Consider the following 27,581-nt stretch of genomic DNA (forward strand, 5'->3'; position numbering starts at 1 on the left):
TGGAGTCTGAATACAAAATAATCAACATTATTGGGGTGTCCAAGGGAAAAAATTCAGGCGACAGTTCATAACACTACACCATTAAATAGCTGGCAAGTGCAAATGTTCATTATTGCAGATTGCAAATTTACCTTCAAAGTTAAGAAAACAAAATGGAATCAAGCAAATGGCAGGGGCTCCTTCAGCAAAATCAGCAAGAAAGGGACAATGAATGATGGGCTGGGGGTGGGAGGTGCTGCTGAAAAGAAATGACCCATATTTAATTGAACAGTAGAACAGCTACAGCAGAAAATAACACAATTTACCACGGTCTAGTTTCACTTTATACTTGCAGTGAAAAAATAGCAATTCTTGCACTTCGAGATAAGGACCTATAGTTGCCACAAAGAGATTGTTTTTAGAATGATCTGCTTTTTGTTCACTTTGGTTTCTCCTTAGCCCAAAAAATGTGGTGTGCAGCTAAAATTCTCATGCGCCATTTTTGAACTAAAAGAAGGCTTGCTATAGTGGAATCATGGATAAGATTCATTAATCTACCTATTGTATCTGTTGCAGTGTCACATCATCACAACATACCTCTGGGACTGGAGCCAAATAAATTTGCCAGATAGATTTACAAGTTGCTGCACTAAGCAATAATTGGAAATTAGTACAGGAGCTTCAAAAAATAAATTCATGCTTTCAATCAGAGAATATTTTAACGGACACATTGACGACTCATTAAAAGTTTCAATGCCTATGATATGGATCATAAACTAGGCACTAAAATTCACACACTGCATCTTGCTCTTCACTGCAAGAACAAGACCTCAGCAAGGCAATAGCCTCAGTGAATTAATGGTGTCAGCAGTAGTCTGACACAAAGGGTCGGTGCAATTCCCCAAAAGTCACCAATGCAAGTCATTATAACTTTACTCCAGTTAGAATTAGTGGTGTCAACTTCAAAAGGAACTGGAGAGATGCCCACACAATTAATGTACACATTTACAAATATCCAGGGATATTTCAAAAGTATCAATCTGAAGGAGAATGGTGCAGACTTCAAATCTGTTGGCAAGAAAATCTGAATCAATTGTCAATAAAAAGTCCCTGGTTACGGATGCGTTGGGTACGCTGGGTCTGCGAGGACTGCGTTTACCATGGCAGAGGGAGAGACAGGCTACCAACACTTGTTGAAGTACAACTCTATTTTATTGAACTATGAGCTGTGAAACATACTTGCACTGTGTGTTGACACTACGTTGAGTTGACTGGAGACCTGAGGCTAACTTGACCAGACTATACTGCTAGCACATGGTAGATGTTCATGTTGCTGATCACAGGCTCTGGCTGTCTCAGAGGTTGCACTCCAAGAGAGCGGGAAAACTAGTGCCCTCTGGCTTTATAGTGGCCATGTCCTGTCTGGTGATTGGCTGCTGTGTTGTGTGTGTTGATTGGTCATTCAGTGTGTCAGTCAGTGTCTGTCGATGCACCATCACATACTTGTGTGTATATTATGACATCGTCCCTTTTTTGAAAACAAATGCGTACGTGGCAATAAATAGTGTGGTATGTGAATCTGCCTGACTATATAGAGAGCATGTGAGCATAATTACATGACCATGATCCTGGCTATATACAAAAATCCTAACATATTTACACGGGAAGGTATCTAATGCAGATAGTGTATGTAACAAAACATGGGATATAAATAACAGTATGTTCAAACGAGCGAACGAAGAACCAGGGTAACGAAACAATCAGTTCATGAATTCAGTCAGTTCATAAATTCAGTCTCTGTGGTGGGTGACGAATTCTGGTTGACCGCCTCAAGCGCGGGTCGGGGGCCGCCTGCTCTGGAATGGGCGGCGATCTGGCGGCGAGCGTGGAAGCAGCCGCAGTGCCCGCTTATTATGGCAAAGAAAAGAGCTATCCTGCATACGAACCAGAAACTATCTGGGGGCCACTTGCTTGTTTACCACAGCGGTGGCAGACCAGCCACCTTCAGGAAGCTGAACACGAACCTGGTCATCAGGAGCGAGAGCAGGGAGATCCGTGGCGCGGGCGACATACACCGACTTGTGTTGGACCCGTGACAGTTGCATTCTTTGCAGGACCAGAAAATTGTCCAGGTCTGGGATGTGTATTGCAGGCACCGTTGTCCGTAATGTGCGGTTCATTAACAATTGTGCTGGGGACAGGCCAGTGGACAAAGGAGGCTAGTAGTGCAAGGTAAAAGTCAGAACCCACATCAGCCGCTTTGCATAGGAGTCATTTGACAATGTGTACCCCCTTTTCAGCTTTGCCATTCGACTGGGGGTAGCGGGAACTTGAGGTGACGTGTGTGAAATTATACCGCCGGGCAAATTTGGTCCACTCCTGACTGGCAAAACACGGGCCATTATCGGACATGACCGTGAGTGGAATGCCATGGCGAGCAAAAGTCTCCTCGCACGCACGGTTGACCGTTATCGATGTGAGGTCATGCAGCCTAACCACCTCTGGATAGTTAGAGAAGTAATCCACAATGAGGACATAGTCCCGGCTTAGTGCGTGGAAGAGATCAATGCCAACCTTTGTCCATGAGGACGACACCAGTTCATGGGGCTGCAAGGTCTCTTTTGGCTGAGCTGGCTGGAACCGTTGGCATGTTGGGCAGTTGAGAACGGTGTTGCCAATGTCCTGGTTGATGCCAGGCCAGGACACTGCCTCACGGGCCCACAGGCGGCACTTCTCCACCCCCAGGTGACCCTCATGGAGCTGCTCAAGGATGAGCTCCCGCATGCTTTGTGGAATGACGATCCTGTCCAACTTTAACAGAATTCCATCTACCACTGCCAGATCATCTTTGATGTTGTAGAATTGCAGGCATTGGCCCTTGAGCCATCCGTCTGTAAGATGACGCATGACTCGTTGGAGCAAAGGATCCTTTGCTGTTTCACGACGAATCTGGATGACTCGTTCATCAGTGGCGGGCATGTTAGATGCGCAGAACTCAACATGGGCATCAATTTGGCACACGAAGCCTGACTGCTCGCATGGCATAGTGACGGAACAGGAGAGTGCATCGACCACGATGAGCTCCTTGCCTGGGGTGTACACCAGTTTGAAGTCATACCGCCTGAGTTTAAGGAGGATGCGTTGCAGGCGCAGCGTCATATCGTTGAGGTCCTTCTGTATAATGTTGACCAGCGGCCTGTGGTCGGTTTCGACCGTAAATTTGGGGAGTCCATATACGTAGTCATGGAATTTGACAATTCCCGTGAGGAGGCCCAGGCACTCTTTTTCGATTTGAGCATAGCGTTGCTTGGTGGGCGTCATTGCCAGCAATGCGTATGCGACTGGAGCCCATGAGGAGTCGTCGTCGCGTTGGAGGAGCACTGCTCCAATTCCAGACTGGCTCGCATCAGTGGAGATCTTTGTCTCCTTGGCAGGGTCGAAGAATGTCAGTACCGGAACCTTGGTGAGTTTCACCGAGTTCACGCCACTCTTGCTCGTGAGCGGGGAGCCATTGGAAGTCAGTGGTTTTCTTCACTAGATGGCGGAGAGCTGTGGTGTGAGATGAGAGGTTGGAGATAAACTTCCCCAGGAAGCGGAGGACCGCCTTCTTGTCCTCCGGTGTCTTCGTGGCATTGATTGCCGACACCTTGTCTGCATCTGGCTGCACGCCAAACTGTGATATGTGGTCGGCGAGGAATTTTATTACTGTTTGACCAAAGGAGCATTTGGCTCCGTTGAGACGGAGACCATGCTCGTGGATTCTCCGGAAGACGCGTTGGAGTCGATCGATGTGTTCCTGCGGGGTGGTGGACCAGACAATGATGTTGTCTACGTATACCCGCACCCCCTTGATGCCCTCCATCAATTGCTCTATTATTCGGTGGAACACCTCTGAGGCTGAGATGATGCCAAATGGCATCCGGTTGTAACAATACCGGCCAAATGGGGTGTTAAAGGTGCAGAGCTTCCGACAGGATGCGTCAAGTTGTATCTGCCAGAACCCCTTTGAGGCGTCCAACTTTGTGAAAAATTTGGCGCGAGCCATCTTGCAGGTGAGTTCTTTGCGCTTTGGGATAGGGTAGTGTTCCCTCATGATGTTATGGTTCAGATCTTTGGGGTCGATGCAAATGTGTAGTTCTCCTGATGGTTTCTTAACACACACCATGGAGCTGACCCAGTCAGTGGGTTCCGTTACCTTAGAGATAACGCCCTGGTCCTGGAGGTCCTGCAGCTACTGCTTGAGGCAGTCCTTAAGAGGCGCCGGCACCCGGCGGGGTGCATGAACCACAGGCGTGGCATTTGGTTTTAAAATAATTTTTAACGTGTATGGGAGTTTGCCCGTGCCCTCGAAGACGCTGTGGTATCGAGTAATGATGTTCTTCAGTTGTGTTTGAAAGTTGGCACCCGGAGATGCTGAAGCATCAGCGGGTGACAAGGAGTGAACCCTCTGAACGAGGTTTAGGAGCTTACATGCCTGAGCACCGAGCAGGGAAGCTTTGGTGCACCCTACAATCTCGAAGTGCAGGATGGCCTTTAAGGAACGGTGCGACACCACAAGCTGGCATGAGCTGCTAGCAGCAAGGCATTGCCATAGTAGTCGAGAAGCTGGAAGGCGGATGGAAGGATGGTCGGCTTAACGTGGAGGCTGTCCAGGTCAGACTGCGAAACGAGGTTGGCTGAAGCGCCGGTGTCCAGCCTGAATCGGATGCGGGATTTGTTGACCGTAAGTGTGGCACACCACTCATTGTCCGGATCAATGCTCATCACTGGGTAGGGCTTAGCCTTTTTTTTTTTTTTTGAAGCATCGTATGCTTTGTGATGATGCCCACCCGGAATGGGGATTTGAGATCCTCGGTGTCAGGATCTGGAACCATGTCGGAGTCGGAATCTGTGACCGGTTGTTGTACGGTCCAGACGTGCCTGCGCTGCTGCTGGGAGCGATGGGAGGCAGGTGTTTGAGCAGACCTGCACAGGGCTGCGTAGTGGCCAAGCTTTCCACACTGGAGACAGCGTCGAGATTTCGCGACACATTGCTGCTTTAAGTGGGAGGAGCCACAGTTGTTGCACGTCGTGACGTCAGAACGCTCAGTGCGTCACCGCGCATGCGTGGTGCGATCGTACGTTGTGCGCGCCTGTGCAGTTCGGCCGTCGGCCTTGCCGTCCCCTCGGTCATTGCGCGCATGCGCAGGAGCCCGGGAGGAGTGCGCAAAATGGCTGCCCTCATCCAGGCTCAGGCTCTGGAGCTGTTTTACGGCCTGCACCCGCTCCACATCGTGTGGGCCTTGCCGCGCCGTCTCTGCCGCTTGACTGTGCGAGTATTGGTTAGTGGTGTGCTAATGCAGAATGCAGGTTTCGATGGGTATAGCGCGGGTGAGCTGTTTCACTTTAAGGAGCTGCTGGCGTAGGGGGTCCGAGTGCACTCTGAAAATGATCTGGTCGCGGATCATTGAGTCGGAGGTGGAGCCCTAATTGCAGGATTGCACGAGGATGCGAAGATGGGTTAGGAAAGATTGAAACGGTTCATCCTTACCCTGCAGATGCTGTTGAAAGACATAGCGCTCAAAACGTTCATTGACTTCGATGTCACAGTGGCTGTCGAATTTGAGCAGGACTGTTTTGAACTTGGACTTGTCCTCACCTTCAGCAAATGTGAGGGAGTTAGAAATGTGGATGACGTGGTCCTGGCCGTGGAGAGAAAGTGAGCAATCTTTCTGGCATCTGAGGCGGCTTCAAGGTCAGTGGCTTCGAGGTACAGTTGAAACTTCTGCTTAAATATCTTCCAGTTGGAACCGAGGTTGCCGGTAAGGCGGAGGAGGGCGAACGCTGTCCATACTACCGGATGGCTGATCACTGGTCAAAGGCAGATTATCTCAGGGTAGATCCATCAAACTCTAACATCACACACTGGTACCATGATGTGTTGGGTATGCTGGATCTGTGTTTACCATGGCAGAGAGAGAGACAGGCTACCAACACTTGCCGAAGTACAACTCTATTTTATTGAACTATGAGCTGTGAAACATACTTGCACTGCGTGTTGACACTACGTTGAGTTAACTGGTGACCTGAGGCTATCTGACCAGACTATACTGCTAGCACATGGTAGATGTTCGTGTTGCTGATCACTGGTTCTGGCTGTCTCAGAGGCTGCATCCCAAGAGAGCGGGAAAACTTGTGCCCTCTGGCTTTATAGTGGCCGTGTCCTGTCTGATGATTGGCTGCTGTGTTCTGTGTGTTGATTGGTCATTCAGTGTGTCAGTCAGTGTCTGTCTATGCACCATCATATACTTGTGTGTATATTATGACAGTTACATGGATGAATTTTGTAGGCACCATACTTTGGCAATATACTGAAGCTAAAAGTCAAAAATGTGGAGTTCTTAGACTTCACCTAAAACTTCTGATTTTTCTAGAATAACCCTGCTATATGATCTTAAAACAGAGAAATCGATTTCAAAATTGGGAATGGGCAATGTATTGACTGAAAGAGGGAACAAAACATGCAAATTTTAGAGGGTAATAACGTGGAGATGGAACATGATGAATGATGACCGGAGTTTAGTATGGCTCCGTGTTGAGAGTTCCTACTGTTTCTGATTTACACTGATGCTGGATAAGAGGACACAATGTAAATTAACCAAATTGGCAGATAATTCCAAGACTGATGAAATGAGTCATATAAAATACGTAGTTGAGTGGGCTGGTGCAGATAAAATGTGAGTCAGCCAAAAGTTTTTGTACGTAGGATGAAAAATGGACAATCTAAGTATGCTCATAAGGTTGCAGAAATTGCCAAGACAGTAGGACACAACACTGAACATGTCCAGCAATGTTCCCACTGAGTTATGGGCAACAAACTGAAAGCTATGGAACAGGCCTTGTTCCACTTAAAAACTGCACTTGAGTGGCGATGCAAAAAAAAACACCAGTGATTGAAAAAAAAAACATTGGCCACACACAAGAATGGAATTTTAAAAGGTAAAATTGATGTCCAGTCAGTGCTGATCAACAGTCGACAAAACAAGTACACATCTGTACTATGTCAGTTAGTCACATGTGGACATGCTGAGCTCTGTTTCTAGCTTTGCAAACATTGTTGAATTCTTCAGTTCTAATTAATTAAGAGATGTATGAGGAGATTTGTCATAGTTTTTAAATGCTGTGTGAAATGTAAAGACATAATTAGAGGTAAAAGAAATTCCATCTTCCCTTAATTTTAATTTAAAATTGGTGGTCAGAAGACAAAAGACATAATTTGACAATCCAGCAAGGCAGGTTGTGCACTGTTGTATTCCATGGCCTGACCGTTATGTAATTGATTGGATTTGCTTATTATAATGTGTACTGAGGAACAGTGAAGTATTGTTCCGCGTACAGTTCAAACAGATCATTCCGTACATGAAAATAAATACATAGGGGAAACATTAAATACACAATGTAAATACATAGACACAGGCATCGGGTGAATCAGGCAGGAGTGTAGTACTACTCAGTAGAGAAGATGTGTGAAGAGATCAGATCAGTCCATAAGAGGGTCGTTTGGTAGTTTAGTAACAGCGGGGAAAGAATTTTGAATCTGTTAGTGCGTGTTCTCTGACTTGTGTACCTCCTGCCCAATGGAATAAGTTGGAAGAGTGAGTAAGGCGGGCGGGAGGGGTCTTTGATTATGCTGCCCGCTTTGGCAGCGGGAGGTGTAGACTGAGTCAATGGATGGAAGGTGGTTTTGAGTCAGAGGCTGGGCGGTGTTCACGACTCTGTAGTTTCTTACGGTCTTGGGCTGAGCAGTTGCCATACCAGGCTGTGATGCAGCCAGATAGGATGCTTTCTATGGTGCATCTGTAAAAATTGGTAAGATTCAATGTGGACATGCCGAATTTCCTTAGTATCCTGAGAAAGTATAGGCACCGTCAGCGCCGGCCCTAGGGTTGCTGGCGCCCCGGGCAAGCTGAACTTCAGCGCCCTTCGGGGGGGGGGGGGGGGGGGGAGTGGGGGGGGGCCGAGGCGGGGGGGGGGGGCCGAGGCGGGGCTGACGGGGGCGGCGGGGGCGCACGGAGGCGGGCGCACGGAGGGGCGGACGGAGGGGGGGCGGCCGGAGGAGGGGGGGGCGGAGGGGGCCGCCCTGGGGGAGGGCGGCCACCGCGCATGCGCTGGTTGGCACCGGCCCAACTGCGCATGCGCGGGACCCGAGTCTCTGGCGCCCCCTAGTACATGGCGCCCTGGGCGACTGCCCGAGTTGCCGGTACCTTGGGCCGGCCCTGGGCACTGTTGTGCTTTCTTGGTCGTGGAGTTGACATATGTAGAATTTGAAGCTGCTAACCATCTCCACCTCAGCTCCGTTGATGCTGAAAGGCGTGTGTACAGTACTTTGCTTCCTGAAGTCAATGACCAGGGCCAGGATTCTCCCCTACCCGGCGGGGCAGGAGGTCCTGGTGTGATGGAGTGGCGTGAACCACTCCGGCTTCGGGCCGCCCCAAAGGTGCGGAAGTCTCTGCACCTTTCGGGGCCAAGCCCTAACATTGAAGGGCTAGGCCCGCACCGGAGTGGTTGGCATTCCGCCGGCCGGCGTGTAAGGCCTTTGGCGCCACGCCAGCCGGGGCCGAAGGGACGTCGCCGGCTGGCAGACGTACGCGCATGCCCCGGAGCGTCAGCGACTGCTGACGTCATCCGTGCGCATGCGCAGGGGAAGGGGTCACTTCTGCCTCCACCATGGTGAAGACCATGGCGAAGGCGGAAGGAAAAGAGTGGCCCCATGGCACAGGCCCGCCCGCCGATCGGTGGGCCCCGATCGCGGGCCAGGCCACCGTGGGGGTGAGGATGTGAAGCAAGGGTTAAGAGCCAGAAAGAACCAGAATGAATGGGATACATGAGTGAAAAATCACAAGTGGAGGAGCTTGTTATTGAAGCCATTAAAGGAGAATGAACTTGTTGAGATAAGGGAGTTGATATTTGAATTTGTGAGCCGACTCATGACTATAAGCCGAATAGCCTTGAGAAACAAGGAGCATGGCCGGATGACAGGATATGAAATGTGGGAGCCGCTTGCAACTATAGCTAACACCTGCTAATTAAGCTAAGACTGCTACATACTCATGTGCCAATAGATAACCTCAAAGTCTGTAAAATCATGTATTGGAACTATGGCTCTAACAAATTTATGCTTTGTAATGGGGGTGAGCTCAAGTGAATGCAAGGGACAGCCCCCTAATAATACATATAAAAAAAGGATGTTTTGATCAAGACTTTGGCACTCTCCAAGGTGGTTCCCCGGAATACCTAGAGAGCGGCCCCGATCGCAATAAAGAATATTCTGAAGTACGAAAGTATTCCAGATTGTTTCTTCCGGACTGAGAGACAAGTGAATTAGAGATGCATTCACAGGGGCACACCCAGGGGGGCAGATCGCCCCGCGCCCCCCCCCCCCCCCCCCAGGACCCCGGAGCCTGCCCGCGCCGCCTGCTCCCGCCGGTAAGGTAGGTGGTTTGATCCACGCCGGTGGGAGAAGCATGACAGCGGCGGGACTTCAGCCCATCGCGGGCCGGATAATCGCCGTGGGGGGGGGGGGGGGGGGGGGGGGGGCGCACGCGACCAGCGCAGAGCAATTCCCACCCCCCGCCGAATCTCCGGTGCCGGAGAATTTGGGACACGGCGGGGGCGGGATTGACTCCGGCCCCCGGCGATTCTCCGACCCGGCCGGGGGGGGGGGGGGGGGGGGGTCGGAGAATCCCGCCCCTGGTCTTTAGTTTTGCTGGCATCGAGGGAGAAATTGTTGTCGTTACAACACTCCAATAGGTTTGCTATCTTCCTCCTGTATTCTGACTCATTAGTTGTTCGAGATCCAACTCGCTACGGTCTTGTCGTTAGCAACTTTCTAGATGGAGTTGGAGCCAAATTTTGCCATGCAGTCGTGTGTGTATATGGAGTATACTTCAAGAATAGAAAAATAATTAATTACATTTTTCTTGAAACCTTGAGCAATTTGATTAGGCCAGGGCTTCCAAACTGGGTTCCGCAATCGGCCAGGCTGACACACAAGACATTTGAAAAATGCCACAAAGTAGCTTGCCCAAAGACTGGCTCTCCAGAATGCAGCCTCCAATTGGACAGCACAAAACTCAAATTTATAGATCGGGGAGGGCAGTTGGCTCTGCGACAGGACTGGCAGACGCTGGAGGTGCACGTGTAAGGGGGGGGTCTAGGGAGGTGCACAAGTGTATGTATCATGTTAGTGTGTGTGTGTGTGAATGTGTGTGTGGTGACAGCAAGCACATGTATGTATGTATGTATGTATGTGTATATGTATGTATGTATGTATGTATGTATGTGTGTGTATATGTATGTGTGTGTATATGTATGTGTGTGTATATGTATGTGTGTAGCTTATGTCCAAATGAGAATCTAGCTTTCCAGCAGCATTCCTCCAATTAACTGATTGAACCAAAGGAACAGCACCAAATCTCCCATTAAAATGACAAATATTCCTGTATGTATAAGCAGTAATCTAACAACGCTGCTATCAGCTAAATGTAAATAATCAACATAAAACAATATATAAAAAGCGGGGAGGGGGTTAGGCTGCGGGAGGGAATAGGCTATATTTCAGGGTGTTTATGTTAATGGCGATGTTTTACTCAGTCTTGTTGTTTAGCACTATTGTGTATTATACAAAATGTTAATCCAAATAAAAATTAAATGACAAACGGGTAAGTCTTAAGTAGATCATAGATCATAGAATTTGCAGTGCAGAAGGAGGCCATTCGGCCCATCGGGTCTGCACCGGCTCTTGGAAAGAGCACCATACCCAATGTCAACACCCCCACCCTATCCCCATAACCCAGCCACCCCACCCAACACTAAGGGCAATTTATCATGGTCAATCCACCTAACCTGCACATCTTTGGACTGTGGGAGGAAACCGGAGCACCCGGAGGAAACCCACGCACACACGGGGAGGACGTGCAGACTCCGCACAGACAGTGACCCAAGCCGGGAATCGAACCTGGGACCCTGGAGCTGTGAAGCCATTGTGCTATCCACAATGCTACCGTACTTTCTTTTAATCAGAGAACTCTTTGATTATAAAAACTAAATAAAAAGACATTTAAAAAATCTCGATAAATAAGGTTTTTTGAATGTTTGAACCAATTGCAGAAAAACAATCAATTTTGTGTAGTTTAACTCTTCAGTGTAATGAGAATATTTCTCGTGAGGTTCAGTCTGAACCCTTGGGTGGTCAAAAGGGTTCCATGGTCGGAAAGGTTTGGGAAACCTTGGAATAGGCAATGCAGCCTTTTACGTTTTCGACCATCTCTGTTGTCTTCATACAGGACTTCAGGAATTAAACTGTATTTTGGCTCAGCAACATTCCTAAGGTATTAATGAGATCACCTATTTCTCATTGTTACCCACTTGTGTGAACGTGCCAACAAAACTGGATGGAAATCCGCAAAAGAAATACACGTCTGGTGGAGCTGGGATTTGATACGGAACTTGGATAGGCAGCTAGCACAATAACTCCATTTTGCATTTCCAATCCTTGCCAAAACAGGCTGCATAGTTTCACAAAATCCAGTCTAATATAGCTAAGCGGCAGTGGAGGGATTTAAGCGAGGATACATTTTATTTTGATGCAAACTGTATTATAGAGAATTAAAGCATTTATAGTTGGGATACCTACATAATGAGAGAATCTGCTTATCGGCATGGTATACAATATTAATTACTTCTTTATTCAAGTTTAAGTAAATAGCCCTGACTTTAGAGGCCATTGGACTTGAAGTACCTGAAAAATATTTTGCTTCCTTTTATCATGGTTTCTAGCATTCTAATGCAAAATCTGAGCTGTGCATATTTACTGGCAATTCACACCATCCATCTACAGTAGTGTATTATGAAGGATAATGAAAGACTTTCAGTCAAATGCTCAATCATATCATGCTGTGCAAGAAACTGGTATTTTGGAAAAGGGACAATAAATCGCTTGTGGGCTGATTCCATTTGCTCATACTTAGTCTCAGTATTTTTGCCATTTCTATTGTTATTCAACATAAATAAATCTGTCTTAGTTTTAACCAGTGCATGTTAGCTTTATGGCATGGCAATTTGAGTCTGAGTCAAGACAACATAGTGGGCATTTACAATAGTTAAACGTCGAGAGGGATAGTTAAACGTCGAGAGGGATAGTTAAACGTCGAGAGGCATAGTTAAACGTCGAGAGGCATAGTTAAACGTCGAGAGGCATAGTTAAACGTCGAGAGGGATAGTTAAACGTCGAGAGGCATAGTTAAACGTCGAGAGGCATAGTTAAACGTCGAGAGGGATAGTTAAACGTCGAGAGGGATAGTTAAACGTCGAGAGGCATAGTTAAACGTCGAGAGGCATAGTTAAACGTCGAGAGGCATAGTTAAACGTCGAGAGGCATAGTTAAACGTCGAGAGGCGTAGTCACACACACACACACACACACACACACACACACACACACACACACACCTAAATGGGAACAATTCCATAGCGAGCGCAATTAGTTGCATGTTTCCCACGTTCGCAGCGCCGAGAAACACAATGCTATAAAACAGCACCCAGGTTAGATAGGGGGCACAACCAAGGCTGCACATGGCTCGACGTTGTGCACTAAGGAGCTCCGCTCGCTGGAACTTCTCGATGTAGCGAGAGATCGGGTGCCATTTTAAAAAATATATATATATTTATATTGGTGTTCGGAGTTATATAACGAAAGAAGAAACTGAGTTCTGCATGTAAACGGCAATGCACCAACAGTAATAAGAACCAAAAATAGGAACAAGATTTGAGTCCTCACCGGTCACCATAACTGGGGTTCCAATGCTACTTAATGTTTACATCAATACATTAGTGTTCGGATTTTAACAGTGGTTTGCCAGGTTTCAACTGGGTTCTCCTGCTGCTCGGGGATAGGGTTTGCCCCCAGCTTTACCTTTATATATACACAGAGGTACCACTCCACCCATCAGCTTAAGTTTCCAAGGGAGGGTGGGTCCATTCGTTACTCCAGTTTCTTCCAGTGTGGGGGAGGCCTGTGATCCCTCCAGTGAGTGGCCCTTCACCCCATTCCCATGCAAGGTCCCTCTCTCTGGACAGCTCTCCACCCCCCCCCCCCCATCCCCTCCCCCTGGTTGGCAGCTGGTTGCAAACAAGTCTGTGAAGAGGCTTGTGCGTTCGTTCCACGTGCAATGGAATCTCTCCTCGGGCCCTCTTATTTTGAATTTCATCTTTTCTAGGCTCAGGAATTCAGCAAGATTGGAGAGCCATTCCGAGGCCCAAGTGACGCTGCCAACCTCCACCCGAGCAGACGTTGCTGCCTGCCGATCGGTGAGACGAAGGCCAGGATATGTTCTGCTTTCCCTGTCCAGAGCTGCTCTGACACCCCGAAGACTGCCATAGATGGGCATGGTTCCATCTCGACCCCCATCACCTTGGCTTTAGCCTCCCATCCAGAATTCCACAAGTCTGGGCAGGACCAGGACACGTGGATGCGGTCGGCTGGACCCCCCTGACAGCGCTCGCACTTGTCCTCCACCCCTGGAAGAACGCGTTCATACGCATCTTGATACGGTGCGATGTGCACCACTTGAGCTGCACCAGGCTTAGCCCAGTGCACGAGGAGGTGGAGTTGACTCTATGCAATGCCGTAATCCAGAGTCCTCCCCCCCCCCCCCCCCCCCCCCCCCCCCCCCCCCCCGATCTCCATGCTCAGTTCCTCCCCCAACTTTCCGTCTGGTCTCATCCAATGAAGACTTGACCCTTTCGATAAGTCTTCTATATATGTCGCCACATTTGTCATCTCCTAACCAGTCCAGCCTGTCACCATGCCCAGCAATGTGCGTGGAGGTCATCGTACCCCGGCCCAATTGCCACCACACTAGAAAATGCCAGCGCTGCACCCTGGTAGTGCCAGCCTGGCACCTAAGTGGCACAGCTAGGGTACCAACGGGCATACACCTGGGGGCCTCCAAGACTCTGGAACTCGGCACAGTTCCGTTTGGTCACCTTTTGTGGAGACCAGAACTGGATGGCACTCACCCAAGGTCTCCGAGGCAAAAGGGATAGATCCCAATTTTGTGGGAAGCTGCATATTAAAGTGAGACTAGCTGTCTTACCACATTCACTTCTCTCCGTATCCTTGGATGCATCTCATCTGGTACCTTCTCAAGTACAGACAACCTATCTAATATCTCATCAATATTAAATTCTTATTAATTATCTCCTCTTTCGTCATAGCTTGGGTATCATCTTGTTCATTGCAAAGGATGGCTATAAAGTATTAATTTCATAGCTCAGCTAATCCTTCTGTCTCCATGTTTACATCCCTTAGTCAGCCCTTTTACCACCCTCTTACTATTTATAAACCCATGAAAGACTTTTGTGTTTCCCTTTTAGGTCTGCTGCCAATCTCTCACCGCACCCTTTATTTGCTTTAGAATCATAGAATTTATAGTGCAGAAGGATGCCATTCAGCCCATCGAGTCTGCAGTGGCCCTTGGAAAGAGCACCCTACTTAAGCCCACACCTCGACCCTAGCCCCATAACCTAGAACCCCATCTAACCTTTTGGATACTAAGGGGCAATTTAGCATGGTCAATCAACCTAACCTGCACATCTTTGGACATTGGGAGGAAACTGGAGCACCGGGAGGAAATCCCACGCAATCACAGGAAGAAAGTGAAAACTCCACACAGTCGCCTGAGGCCGGAATTGAACCCAGTTCCCTGGAGCTGTGAGGAAGCAGTGCTAACCACTATGCCATCATGCCCCCCACCCACCGCCTTTGTTTCACTTTCCCTCGGAATGTTCTGTATTCAGCCTGATTTTCCATTGTGACATTTGACATAAACACACTTTTTCGTCTTCATCCTAAATATCTTTCCAGGGAGCTCTGGATTTTTTTGTCCTACCTTTCCCCTTCAGGGGAACAGTCTAAACCATCTCTTCTTTGAAGATGCTTCATTGTGCAGGTACTGTTTTTCGTGCCATACTTCCCAGCTGGATTCCATAATCGTGGTGTTTGTGGGAGGTGAACAGTTGGGAATGATCTGATTGGATTGCTCTACGGAGAGCGCGCATAGTCTCTGGGCCAAATGGCCTCCTGCTGTTCTGTAAATGACAATCATAATGCACCATATCTTCTAATTCGGCAATAGGAAACGTAGGCCATCTTCTATGGCCCTCACTAGAAATTCTTCTACCCGTCTCTTGATACCCATGCTAGCTGATTACTCATCTCTGTGGCGGATTGTTAATACATCTTCTGAAACAAAGCTCTGTTCATCTATACCTCAGCTGAAATTCTGTTCTCGGTCTCTCATCCATTAGCTTGGTCCTTACCAAGTGCCAATAACTTCTTGTTCTAACAATGTACTGTCTTCAAGATCCTTGTTCTCATGTTCAATTACCTACACAGTCTTGTCCAATCTGCTTTTGCAGCTCCCTCCACACCCCGGCTCTGACTTTGGCTACTGTACTCATCTCTGGTCCCTCAACCCCAAAGAAAGCCTGCAGCCATTGTACCCCACTAGTCTTAAAATATTCTTCCCAAATCTCTTCATCATACATCACACCCCAATTTCAATTTCTTCCTCAAAATATTCTGATTATCAATCAATTATTTTCTTGTAACATCTCAATATTCCTTTATTTTTCCTGAAACGCATGTTATATTTTATGTTAATTGTGCAGGTTAGGGCAGCTCGGTGGCGCAGTGGGTTAGCCCTGCAGCCTCACGGCGCCGAGGTCCCAGGTTCGATCCTGGCTCTGGGTCACTGTCCTTGTGGAGTTTGCACATTCTCCCCGTGTTTGCGTGGGCTTCGCCCCCACAACCCAAAGATGTGCAGGCTAGGTAGATTGGCCACGCTAAATTGCCCCTCAATTGGAAAAAATGAATTGGTACTCTAAATTTATACAAAAAAAAATTTGTGCAAGCTGTTGGTATTACACTCATCACATAATCACACTTCATTGCAGGCTGACTGAGATTTATCAGCATATGATAATATTTTGCCACTTAATCGGAACAAAAGGGATATTACTATGCCTGGGGTGGAAAAAGATTCACCCTGCAACAAAATCAATTTACAATTTACGATTCCACAGTTCTTTGTATTGAGCCACTGCAAAATAAAATATGGAAAACATGCTCTATGCCTTAAAATCATCAACACTTAATGCACAAAACTTAAAAAAAATACATATTACTAGCATTACTAGCAAGTGTCAAGCCACTGAACTGCAATTCATTCTCTAATGACCATTTTTTTTAAGGTTATAACTTTATACAAAGCCAAAATCTTTCTATTTGATGTTTGGCAATTGCTTCAATTGACTATCGTAGAACTTTAAGGGCCCTTCATATTTAGAAGAGCCACCAACATTTAATGAAGCGTAAAATAGATTCAACCCCCACCCCAAAAGAAATGTACACAGCATGAACTATGGATTTATATGTGCATTCCACTTGTGATGATTTTTGAAATACACTTATGACTGAAATGTTTAATCAATTGTAGGAATTAAAACCTGTACTCCAGTGATGCATGATAAACATTCCACATCAATACTATGGATATAGTTGATAACATTTTCACAGACCCACCTTAACTGAACCTGGACTTGAATATACAGTGACAGCTGGGTCTACCAGCCTAGACTCAGCATGTATCCTGCACAGCCGGCCTTTGAGCTCTGCATTCTGAGCCAAAGCCTAATAAAAGGCATTAAGGAAACACAGAGCATTAATTATTAAATGCAGACAAGCTGTACTACACAAACAGACGGAGCATTTTAATTGTTTAAGATTTACAGAAATTATCCCAATAGAATGGAACATTTTTCTAGTCCCAATAAACTCAGCCATAATGTTTTAAAATCCATAAATGCAGAACTGTGGTATGGATTAGAAAATGCAATCTTAAAATCTGGAATTCTTATTGGTGTTGCATGCAATAGAACCTGCTGACAGTGAAAATTTGTTTATAACGCAACACTTCAATATTTGACATTCTTAAAAAAAGCGGGTTTTTGTTTAGTCCTTTGTGATAATGCTTGGAGAACAGCCACCAGGACAAGTGTGGAGTGGTGCTTCACTGGAAGAGAGCATAATCAGGGCTCACGTATTACAGATACTTGCATTTATATAGCATCTTTGACATTGCAGGATGCAGGAACAAAGAGAAAAATCTGACAGCCATATTAAGATAGATAACAAAAAGTAAGAGCAAAATACTGTAGATGCTGGAAGTCTACAATAAAAACAGAAAACGCTGGAAAACTTCAGCAGGTCTAGCATCATCTGTGGAGTGAGAAACAGAGTAAATGGGCACAATCTTCCCAAAAGGGAACAAAGTACCCAAAGCGAGCGTCTTTAGCCTCGCAGTGCCGTGAAACAGGCAACTCGTTTTGAATAAGGGGCCTAAACAGGGAACATGCAGCCAAGCACGCACATAACCCTGTTTCTTTATTACAACGGGGAGCTCCACTTGCTGGAGCTCCCCGTTGTAGCGAGAGATCAGGACGCCATTTTTCAAAATAACGCCCGATATCAGAGGCCTGCAAAACAAATCCTCGACCTACCCCCCAGCCCAGACGCAACATGGGAGGGCAAGGGTCCCCCAGCATGGGCGGGTGATCGCGTTTCACGACAATCCGGCTCCATTAGTCCTCCATGCTCTGAAGAAGTCACATGAACCCGAAACGTTGACTCGGTTTCTCTCCCCACCAATGCCAGACCTGTTAAGTTTTGTTCCCAGCACTTTCTGCTTTTATTGTAGATAACAAAGAGCTTGGTCAAAAGCCTGACGTGAAGGAGCCAAAACCAAAATACTCCAGATGCTGGAAATCTCAAATAAAAACAGAAAAAGCTACAAATAAGGTCCGATGAAAGTTCCTGAATCATTAACCCTTTCTTCACAGGTGCTGCCCGACTTGCTGAGTATTTTATGCTTTAATTTCAGATTTAAAAGGAGTATTTTTAAGGTGAAAGAGCTGGATATATGGAGGTGTCAAAATGGGATTCTGGAGATTATTGTCCGGCAACTGTGACTTTAATCATTCTCTCCCCAGACAGCTGAAAACAAAGATGCAAGCAGTCAAAATTGGAGAAGTGCAGAAATCCTGAAGGACTCGAGGATTGGGGATGAATGTAGAGAGGGGGAGGAGTGAGGTCAGGCATTTAAGAATTTAAGAAATAGAACAGCAGCAGACCACATAATCCTCTCGAGCCAGTTCCATCATCAGTCTGAAATTCCTTTTTCCCATCTTCCTATCCCTTGATTGCCTGAAAGACCAAAAATTTGTTTATCTCAGGCTTAAATATATTCAGAAGTCTTACAACACCAGGTTAAAGTCCAACATGTTTGTTTCAAACACTATCTTTCGGAGCACTGCTCCTTCCTCAGGTGAATGAAGAGGTTTGTTCCAGAAACATATATATATATATTATAGACAAAGTCAAAGATGCCGGACAATGCTTGGAATGCGAGCATTTGCAGGTAATTAAATCTTTACAGATCCAAAGATAGGGGTAACCCCAAGTTAAAGAGGTGTAAATTGTCTCAAGCCAGGACAGTTGGTAGGATTTTGCAAGCCCATGCCAAATGGTGGGGGATGAATGTAATGCAACATGAATCCCAGGTCCCGGTTGAGGCCGCACTGATGCGTGCGGAACTTGGCTCTAAGTTTCTGCTCGGCGATTCTGCGTTGTCACGCGTCCTGAAGGCTGCCTTGGAGAACGCTTACCCGGAGATCAGAGGCTGAATGCCCTTGACTGCTGAAGTGTTCCCCGACTGGAAGGGAGCATTCCTGCCTGGTGATTGTCGCGTGATGCCCATTCGTAGTGTCTGTCCGAACGGACATCGCGCGACAATCACCAGGCAGGAATGTTCCCTTCCAGTCGGGGGAACACTTCAGCAGTCGAGAGCATTCAGCCTCTGATCTCCGGGTAAGCGTTCTCCAAGGCGGCCTTCAGGACGCGCGACAACGCAGAATCGCCGAGCAGAAGCTTATAGCCAAGTTCCGCACATGAGTGCGGCCTCAACCGGGACCTGGGATTCATGTCGCATTACATTCATCCCCCACCATCTGGCCTGGGCTTGCGAAATCAACCAACTGTCCTGGCGAGAGACAATTCACATCTCTTTAACCTGGAGTTACTCCTATCTTTGGATCTGTAAAGACTTAATTACCTGCAAATGTTCGCATTCTAAGCATTGTCTGGCATCTTTGATTTTGTCTATATAAATGTTTCTGGAACATACCTGAGGAAGGAGCAGTGCTCCGAAAGATAGTGTTTGAAACAAACATGTTGAACTTTAACCTGGTGTTGTAACACTTCTTATTGTGCTCACCCCAGTCCAACGGCGGCATCTCCACATCATAAATATATTCAGTAATGGGCGGCATGGTGGTGCAGTGGTTAGCACTGCTGCCTCACGACGCTGAGGTCCCAGCCCTGGGTCCCTGTGGAGTTTGCACATTCTCCCCGTGTCTGCGTTGGTCTCACCCCCCACAATCCAAAGATGTGCAGGGTTGGTGGATTGGCCATGCTACATTGTCCCTTAATTGAAAAAAAATAATTGGGTACTCTAAATTTACAAATAAAAATATATATATATATTCTGTGATGGAGCATCCACAACCATGGGTTAGAAAATTCCAAAGATTCACAACCCTTGGAGTGAAGAAATTTCTCACCTCATTCCTAAATGATCAACCCGTTATCCTGAGATTAACTCCCAGTGTTTTAGATTCCTCCAGCCAGGGGATACAATCTCTGTGTCTACTCTGTCAAGTTCCTTCAGAATCTCGTATGTTTCAATGAGATGACCTATTGAGAGTAAATGCCCAATTTACTCAGCAATAGCCTTCCATCATGGGACAATCCCCTTTTCCCAATATCCAATGTAAGTTCTGGGTGGTGTCAGTAAACACGCAGAAGCGGATTGGAAACACTGCTCTTCCAAGAGGTCAAGGAAGGTTAGTCTCTTTCTGTACATTGTTAGCTGAGTAGTGCACGCAGTGAACCTAATCCCGCTGTTGCCCATCCGTAGCTCCCTCCACAGCACACACAGTGTCCGATTTGTTTTTGTCACCCAAAGTCCTAGACGAGCCATGGCACTTTCCATCCTGAAATTCACCGTGAAAACCTCCAAACTGAACAAATAAGCCTCTCACAGGAAATGCGCTCACCAAACCGTTTATCTACCATGAAGGAACAAATCCATTAATATACCTGATACACATGCGAAAAAAAGGAAAACTCTTTATCGCCTGGGTGGAAGAAGGGGCAAGAATCCACCACCCCCACACACAGATCTAGAGTCCCGAAATGAGCTGATTAGAGACTAAATGGAGGAGAGAGCGAGAGAGAGAGAGAGAGAGAGAGAGAGAGAGAGAGCGAGAGAGAGAGAGAGAGAGAGCGAGAGAGAGAGAGCGAGAGAGAGAGCGAGAGAGAGAGAGAGAGAGAGAGAGAGAGAGAAAGGTTTTTTGAAAAATGGTATCATCCTCGTACAGGACGTACATATTAACCGTAATCACTGGGGTACCCACCAGAGAATCACAGATAATGATGTGCCTGTCGTTAAGATAGGCGGCAGAAAACTGAACCCTTTGATAATTAAAATAGTCGCACCCCTGGCCCTACCATCAAAACCCAAATTAAAAGGGTCACTGGGTGGCTGGGTACCCATCCCTTTCACAGCCTGGTTTGGTCTCTGACCCACAAATAGGTCCCCTGCAAAAACACCACGTGGGAATTTAAGCTCTTACAGTGAGCAAATACTCTATCTTCTCAGTGGGCCATTCAAACCCCTAATGATCCTGGTGACCAAACAAATTGGGGGTCTCCCCGACCCCCCTCAATCCGCCAAGAGAGATCATCCTAAAGGCTACTGAAAAGGTCCACCAAACAGGCCCACCCAAGATGGCCACTTAGCCAAATCAAATGACAGGACAAAGAAATCTGCAGACACCGTCAACGAACCCCCCACCCCACACCCACAATCTCCTCTCCTCCCCCCACCCCCACCACCCCCAACACTGTCGCCCTAGAACACAACCACACCCAAACACAAATAGAGGCAAGGCAAACACAATACTAAAATCTACTTCTAACAAACCTAAACAAAATAAATAACCCCAAGCTCATAAACCTTAAAACAAAACGACATTTGAGCTGCAGCCACCCTTCAAAACCACTCCTGTTAGCTAAATGGAGTGTCAAAAAATGGTTACAGACAACAAAATACCAAAATACCATAACCCTTGCGCCCGAAAGGGAGATATACATCATAACAAACAGAGCACCCATTGCGCTCAACCCCAAATCGAAACAAAAACTAGAAAAAAATCAGCCCCAACAAGAGCCAGATAATACAAGAACAGCCATGAAACCCCACCAATGCAACAATTCAACATGCCCATCAACAGCACCAAAAGTTATATCATACTGCACCCAACTTGTGCTTTTTAATGGAAGGGTTTGCCTCTCCCGGTGCAGGAAAGACAGTCTTTTCCTTTGAAAGCTACTCTTAAGCATATCAGGGTAGATCACATCGCACCAGACTCCACATTTATACTGGGCTGCTTTGGCTCTATTGAATGCAGCTCTCTTCTTCACCAGTCCACACCCACGTCTTGATAGATCCCGATGGTGTGGCCTTCCCACTTAAAGTCACAATGTTCCATCTCCCATCTTCGAACCCCCTCTTTCTTCTTGAAGCTGCGAAACCTCACTATCACTGCACGCGGTGGATCCTCAGGATGAGGCCTCAGCCGGGATGTATGATGGGCTCAGTCTAACTAGGGGGAGATGTGAATCCACCCTCACCCACCTTCTTACAGAACATATCTGCAAGGTACTCCGTGGGCATTGGGCCTTCCGTTCCGTCTGTCAGCCCCATCATTTCAATATTTTGCCTTCTGGTCCCATTCTCTAGGTCATTCATCTTGGCCTTCAATGATTTGTTCGCTTTGACACTTGAGGGTAGTTCCAATTCCAATGAGGGGATCCGATCACTGTGGCACGACTGGGCCACTTCCATACCTTTGATCATGGCCCTATGAGCTTCCACGGTTTCACTGGTTTTCCCTAGAGCCACTCAAATAGCGGCCAAAGCCTCTTCCATTGATTTCCAAAGGACCACTGACACAATTCGTCGGTGCTTTTCAAATTCCTTCGCCATGGAACTAGATAGCATTTCGACCATTAGTGGAGTTGCCAGAGTACCATAGACTGACTCTGCCATTTTACCTGATGAACTCTAAGGTGCCTCGAGCGTAGACAAACTTCTGCTTCCCACCTTCTATCCCCTGGCATTTGTGGATATTTCAGTCATCCAAGAGCCTTATTACAACCCATGGTACTGAGAAAAGGGGAAAACATTGAGTACTCTAGCAGGAGCCACCTCACGTCTTCCCCTACATTACATGACTGAAGTCCAGCTTTTCAATTTTTACTGATTCAAAAATTACATGGATCTTTTTTCTATAAGTCTATTTATATACCAAAGGCAAAATAAGGAGGTGTTGGTTGGCTGTGGAAAGAAATAATTGCAGCTTCAGGAAGATACTTTTAATGTGGAGAAATGTAAAATACTTTTTAAACAAAAGAGGATCAGAAATGGACAGAATGGCAGAAATGTATGAACAGAAGAGACACTTAGGGTCTCAGATACATCATTTTTAAATTAGGATGGACAAGTTGATAACATTGCATGCGCAAGTATGATATTTCTAGGCATCACAGTTTTAGAACAAATTGTCTTTTTTCTTTTAAAGGCAGCTGTTGATCAGAAGTATAAAAGTTACAAGACATTACATCACTGACCACAGCAATTTTTTAAGTACATAAAGCTGCTACAATTGTTTCAGAGCAGGAACATATACGAGTCAGGCCAAGTTGGCAGCTCGGTATCATAATGATACTCCAGCCTACTTGTGAACAACAAAACTAATCCAATGTATTACATTGGATGACATCTGGAACTGCTAAAAAATTTAACATGCACTCAAAGAAAACGTGGTTTTGGAATGTATTTTAAAAGTTAACAGAAAGAAAAAAAAGAGCAGGCAAGTGAAAGAAAAGAACTTGCATTTATCATGCAAGTGAGAAACATTTCAAAACATTTGGCACAAGCACATTTTTAGACTGCAAACAATGAAACAGATGAAACAATAAAGAAGAAGTAGCATTGGTCAGAATGTCAACTCTTTTCAAAAAAAAGTTACAGATTTCTAAATGTCCAACTGGAGCAGGTTGGCAGGTCATCAGTTCAATATCGCATCCAAGAATGATATTTCAGATAATGAACAAACTGCCGCTACTGGAATTGAGTGTCAAAACCAAATCTCTTCCAATTCCCCCAAAGACTGTCAGGAATTAAAGAAAACCACTTAGCTCACCAAGAAGATGGTGGTATTTTGGTAATGTCATTGGCCAGTAATCCAGAGGTCCAGGCTAATGCTCTGGGAACACTGCTTCACATTCTACCTTAAATTAATAAAACCCAGGATCGACAACTAGCTGCAGTAATGGCGACCGTGAAACCATAATTATCATAAAAACCCATCTGGTGCGCTAACGACTTTGAAAGGATGCCCTTACCTGCATTCAGCAAGTCTTACAACACCAGGTTAAAGTCCAACAAGTCTATTTGAAATCACGAGCTTTCGGAGCGTAGCTCCTTCATCAGGTGAGTCAGGCTTACCTGGTTTGGCCTACAGGTGACTCCAGAGCCACAACAATATGATCAACTCTTGGCCCTCCAAAATGGCCGAGCACTCAATTCAAGGACAATTAGGGATGGGCAACAAATGTTGGCCTTTCTAGTAACACCCATTTCCCATGAAAGAATAAAAATCAAAGGAATATCCTTTTCCCATTGTTACTGGACAAATCCATCACTCATGGTTAGGTGGATTGGCCATGCTAAATTGCCCGTAGTGTCCTAAAAAGTAAGGTTAAGGGGTGGGGGGGTTGTTGGGTTACGGGTATAGGGTGGATACGTGGGTTTGAGTAGGGTGATCATTGCTCGGCACAACATCGAGGGCCGAAGGGCCTGTTCTGTGCTGTACTGTTCTATGTTCTATGGTTGATGTGCAGACAACAGGATTCCAAATGGATCAAGGTGAAACGGCTCCACTTGAAATTTTCAAAACAGAAAATCCTTTGAAACATTAAGCTCATTAATAAAATGTGAATTCAAGTTAGTTTTAAGCAGCAAAACAATGAGAATTTGTTCAGTTCCCCCAACTACAAACTTGTCCTTTGCCAAAATAAATTTTAACCTCAAGCAAACAGCAACATTTTATAGCAAAAATTGCAAAACAGCATCACATTTTTATTATTTTGAAAAGCTTCAAATCTAATAGTATGCAACAATATTTGCTGCAGTAGCGTGGTCTCTAAACTTACCGAGGTTAAGGCAGTTTTCAGGCCAATGATCTGTGGAGATGGTGGGTGGCAGGCATCATGTTCTGATATCAACTGTTTGAATTTTTCCTTTTCAATTGCCAATGAATTGAACACTGACTTTAAAGCAGAGTGAACTATCAAATAAAAAAGGATCAAGTAACTACACAGAATTGGACTTCAGGGATTACTGTACTTGCGCATATAATTGTACTTAAATCACTTTTCAAATAATGATACAAAATGTAAACATGGAACCCAAGACTGTAATTTAGTTTGTAGATTCAGAGGATTCTGAAGTGTGGACACACTATAGGAAGGATGTGAACACATTGGACAGAGGGCAGAAGAGGTTTACAGAAAATGGTTCCAGGGATGAGAAACTTCAGTTGTGAAGATGAAATGGAAAAATTTGGATAGTTCTCCTTGGAGAACTTGGATGTTAAGAGGAAATTTGCTAGGAGAGTTCAACATCATGAGGGGCCTGGAGAGATAGGGAGATACTGTTCCTGCTTGTAAAAGGATGAAGAATGAGGGGGACGGATTAAAAACGATTTGCAAAAGAAGCAAATGTGATGTGAGAAAAAAAAAGTCCTCGCAGCGCGTGGTTCCGGTCTGGAATACACTACTTGGCAGGGTGGTGGGGACAGGTTAAACCAAGGCATTCAAGGGGAGATTTGATGATTATTTGAAGAGTAACAATGTACAGCGGTAAAGCGAAAAAGCAGGAGGATGGCACTAAGTCATAATACTCAGTTGGAGAGCCGGTACAGATACGATGGGTTGAATGGCCTTATTCAATATCATAACGATTCTGTGATCCACAGGCAGAAAGAACAAAAACTTGAGTGGATTTCAATACACAATGGAGCTTGCACTGGAGGAGCAATTTCAGCCTCATTGCCTCTCCTTCTATAAAGGCAAGAAAGTGGGGGCTTCAGAGGAGAACATATTCAATAATGTAAATGTATATCAGCTGCCAATGCATATAATAACTTTTTAAATTCCAATCTGATCCATAACAACTTGTAAATGAGGGTGTTAATTTTATGATATCATTCTGTTTCTAGATAAATCTGCAGCTTACAGAAGGCAGTCTGCTTTGGGTTGAATTAACAAGAAGCGTTCCCAGTGCTGAACATTGCATGCCAGGAACGTATATTGGAAACTGGGTGAAGAATTCAGTCATCATCAGACAGGATTATAGAACAGATATCTAGCAGGCCTGCTGACTTTCAGACACAAACTCCAAATGTGTCTTACCACTGGGAAATGTTCTGCAACTCGTAATTTTATAAAATCTCTGCTTGTACATGCAAGTAATGACAGATGATCATTGGAGCTGTATCAAGTATTAAAGGACAGGCATGCTTGGGTCTTTGGTTCCCCAAAACAGTGCAAACAGTGGTTGTCTCATCATTTAATAGTGTACAACAGGTAAATGCAGTCATAACCCATGTCAAAGCTCATGTGGGCGGCACGGCAGCACATTGGTTAGCACTATTGCTTCACAGCGCCAGGGACCCGGGTCGATCCCCGGCTTGGGTCACTGTCTGTGCGGAGTCTGCACGTTCTCCCTATGTCTACGTGGGTTTCCTCTGGGCTCTCAGGTTTCCTCCCACAAGTCCCGAAAGATGTATTAGGTGAATTATTAGGTGAATTGGACATTCTGAATTCTCCCTCAGTGTACCTGCACACAGTGTGGCAACTAGGGGCTTTTCACAGTGACTTCATAGTAAGCCTATTTGTGACACTGATAAAAGGTCTTCATTAGAATTAACTCTAAAATAGCAGTGGCATTTGTGGACTAGTCTGCAGGAGATGGGGGACTATAAATTGTTGAAAACATCTAGACTACTATGCAGCAAATCAACAGCACCTATTAAAAGACATGCTCATTAACCACAGGTTTCTGCACAACTCGTTGTGCAAATTAGCAGACCTTGACTACTGAATAACAATTTCCCCTGGGCTCAATCTTGACGCCCTCACTTTTTTAAATTATTAGTAGTACACCACTGCCCTAATAAAAGAAATCTGGATTTACAGATGACCCTGTGATAACCATCCAAGTGAGAATCTTAACTCAAGTGAATCACATACATACATAATACTCAAAAATACTTGGATTATATACTGTAGTGGATTGGGTTACATGCTTGTTTCTGCACTTAATTTGTGCAACCAGCATGCAAAGTACGACATGAGCAGAACCTTCCGTGACATAATATTATTAACAATAATAATAATAATAATAGCTTATTGTCACAAGTAGGCTTCAATTAAGTTACTGTGAAAAGCCCCTAGTCGCCACATTCCTGGGCCTATTTGGGGAGGCCGGTACCTAAATTGAACCCGCACTGCTGGCCTTGTTCTGCATTACAAGCCATCTGTTTAGCCCACTGTGCTAAACCAGCCCCTCAGAGAGCCTTGCTAATTGCCATGGAGTGGTTCCAGGTCACGGTGTCACATGTCATCAACATCTGATAAAACTGCAATCAAGAGGAAGACCAAAATCAATTTATCCACCATTTATCTGGGACCAGCTGGGGAGCAGAAGCTCAAACTCTGCAGAAGCCATCTCGGCCCTCGATTTCGTGGTAATTGAATATTGCGCACCAGCAAGGGCAGGAAGTGCACATACAAATCTCAGCGACGTGTAACTCAACACCACTGAGAATTATCACAAGTGCTGAAATCAACACCCAACAATTTAACAATTTACCTCCCTGTCTCGCACATGTCTCGTCAGTGCCTCGCAGAAGAGAAGCAGCAATAATGAGAAAACAAACAAGTCTGAATAAAATTCAGATCTGCCATTAATGAAGATGCAAGTCCTTCTGCTTAAGAGGTCAAAACTCCCAAAAACCTCAGAACTCTTGTTTGAAGGCGAGTAGTGGAGAACGTAGGGAAGCAGCCGGGTTAAGAATCAATCACTATCCCATTTAAATTACTATGACCATTGCAATCACTTGCTTTCTAAAGAGGAGGATAGCCTGGTGCATGATTATGGGGAGGCTACCTAAATCACGGAATATCTCGTCAACCATTGTTTGCAAAGATCCTTTCCTGAAGAAATAGCTTGTGTCACAAAAAGGCATAGGGCAATGGCAAACATTAATGTGGACATCAAACATTTCATGGTTTTTCTCCCCCACATAAACTGT

At 45.8% G+C, this 27,581-nt stretch overlaps 1 protein-coding gene across 14 annotated transcripts in view; it reads right to left on the reverse strand.

Annotated features, from left to right (window-relative positions):
• Positions 1-27,581, reverse strand: part of osbpl3b (oxysterol binding protein-like 3b) — a 200,419-nt gene that overhangs the window by 76,940 nt on the left and 95,898 nt on the right. For 12 of the 14 annotated variants that reach the window (XM_038797231.1, XM_038797224.1, XM_038797228.1 and 9 more), the window contains 2 exons: positions 24,418-24,551; positions 16,603-16,710 (listed from right to left, as the gene is read on the reverse strand). In XM_038797231.1, the coding sequence (XP_038653159.1) occupies positions 16,603-16,710; positions 24,418-24,551 (242 nt within the window). The remainder of the gene's footprint in view (positions 1-16,602; positions 16,711-24,417; positions 24,552-27,581) is intronic. The other 2 variants (XM_038797234.1, XM_038797233.1) reach the window with 1 other exon arrangement.

Source organism: Scyliorhinus canicula, chromosome 5, assembly GCF_902713615.1.
Source record: "Scyliorhinus canicula chromosome 5, sScyCan1.1, whole genome shotgun sequence".
NCBI lineage: Eukaryota > Metazoa > Chordata > Chondrichthyes > Carcharhiniformes > Scyliorhinidae > Scyliorhinus > Scyliorhinus canicula.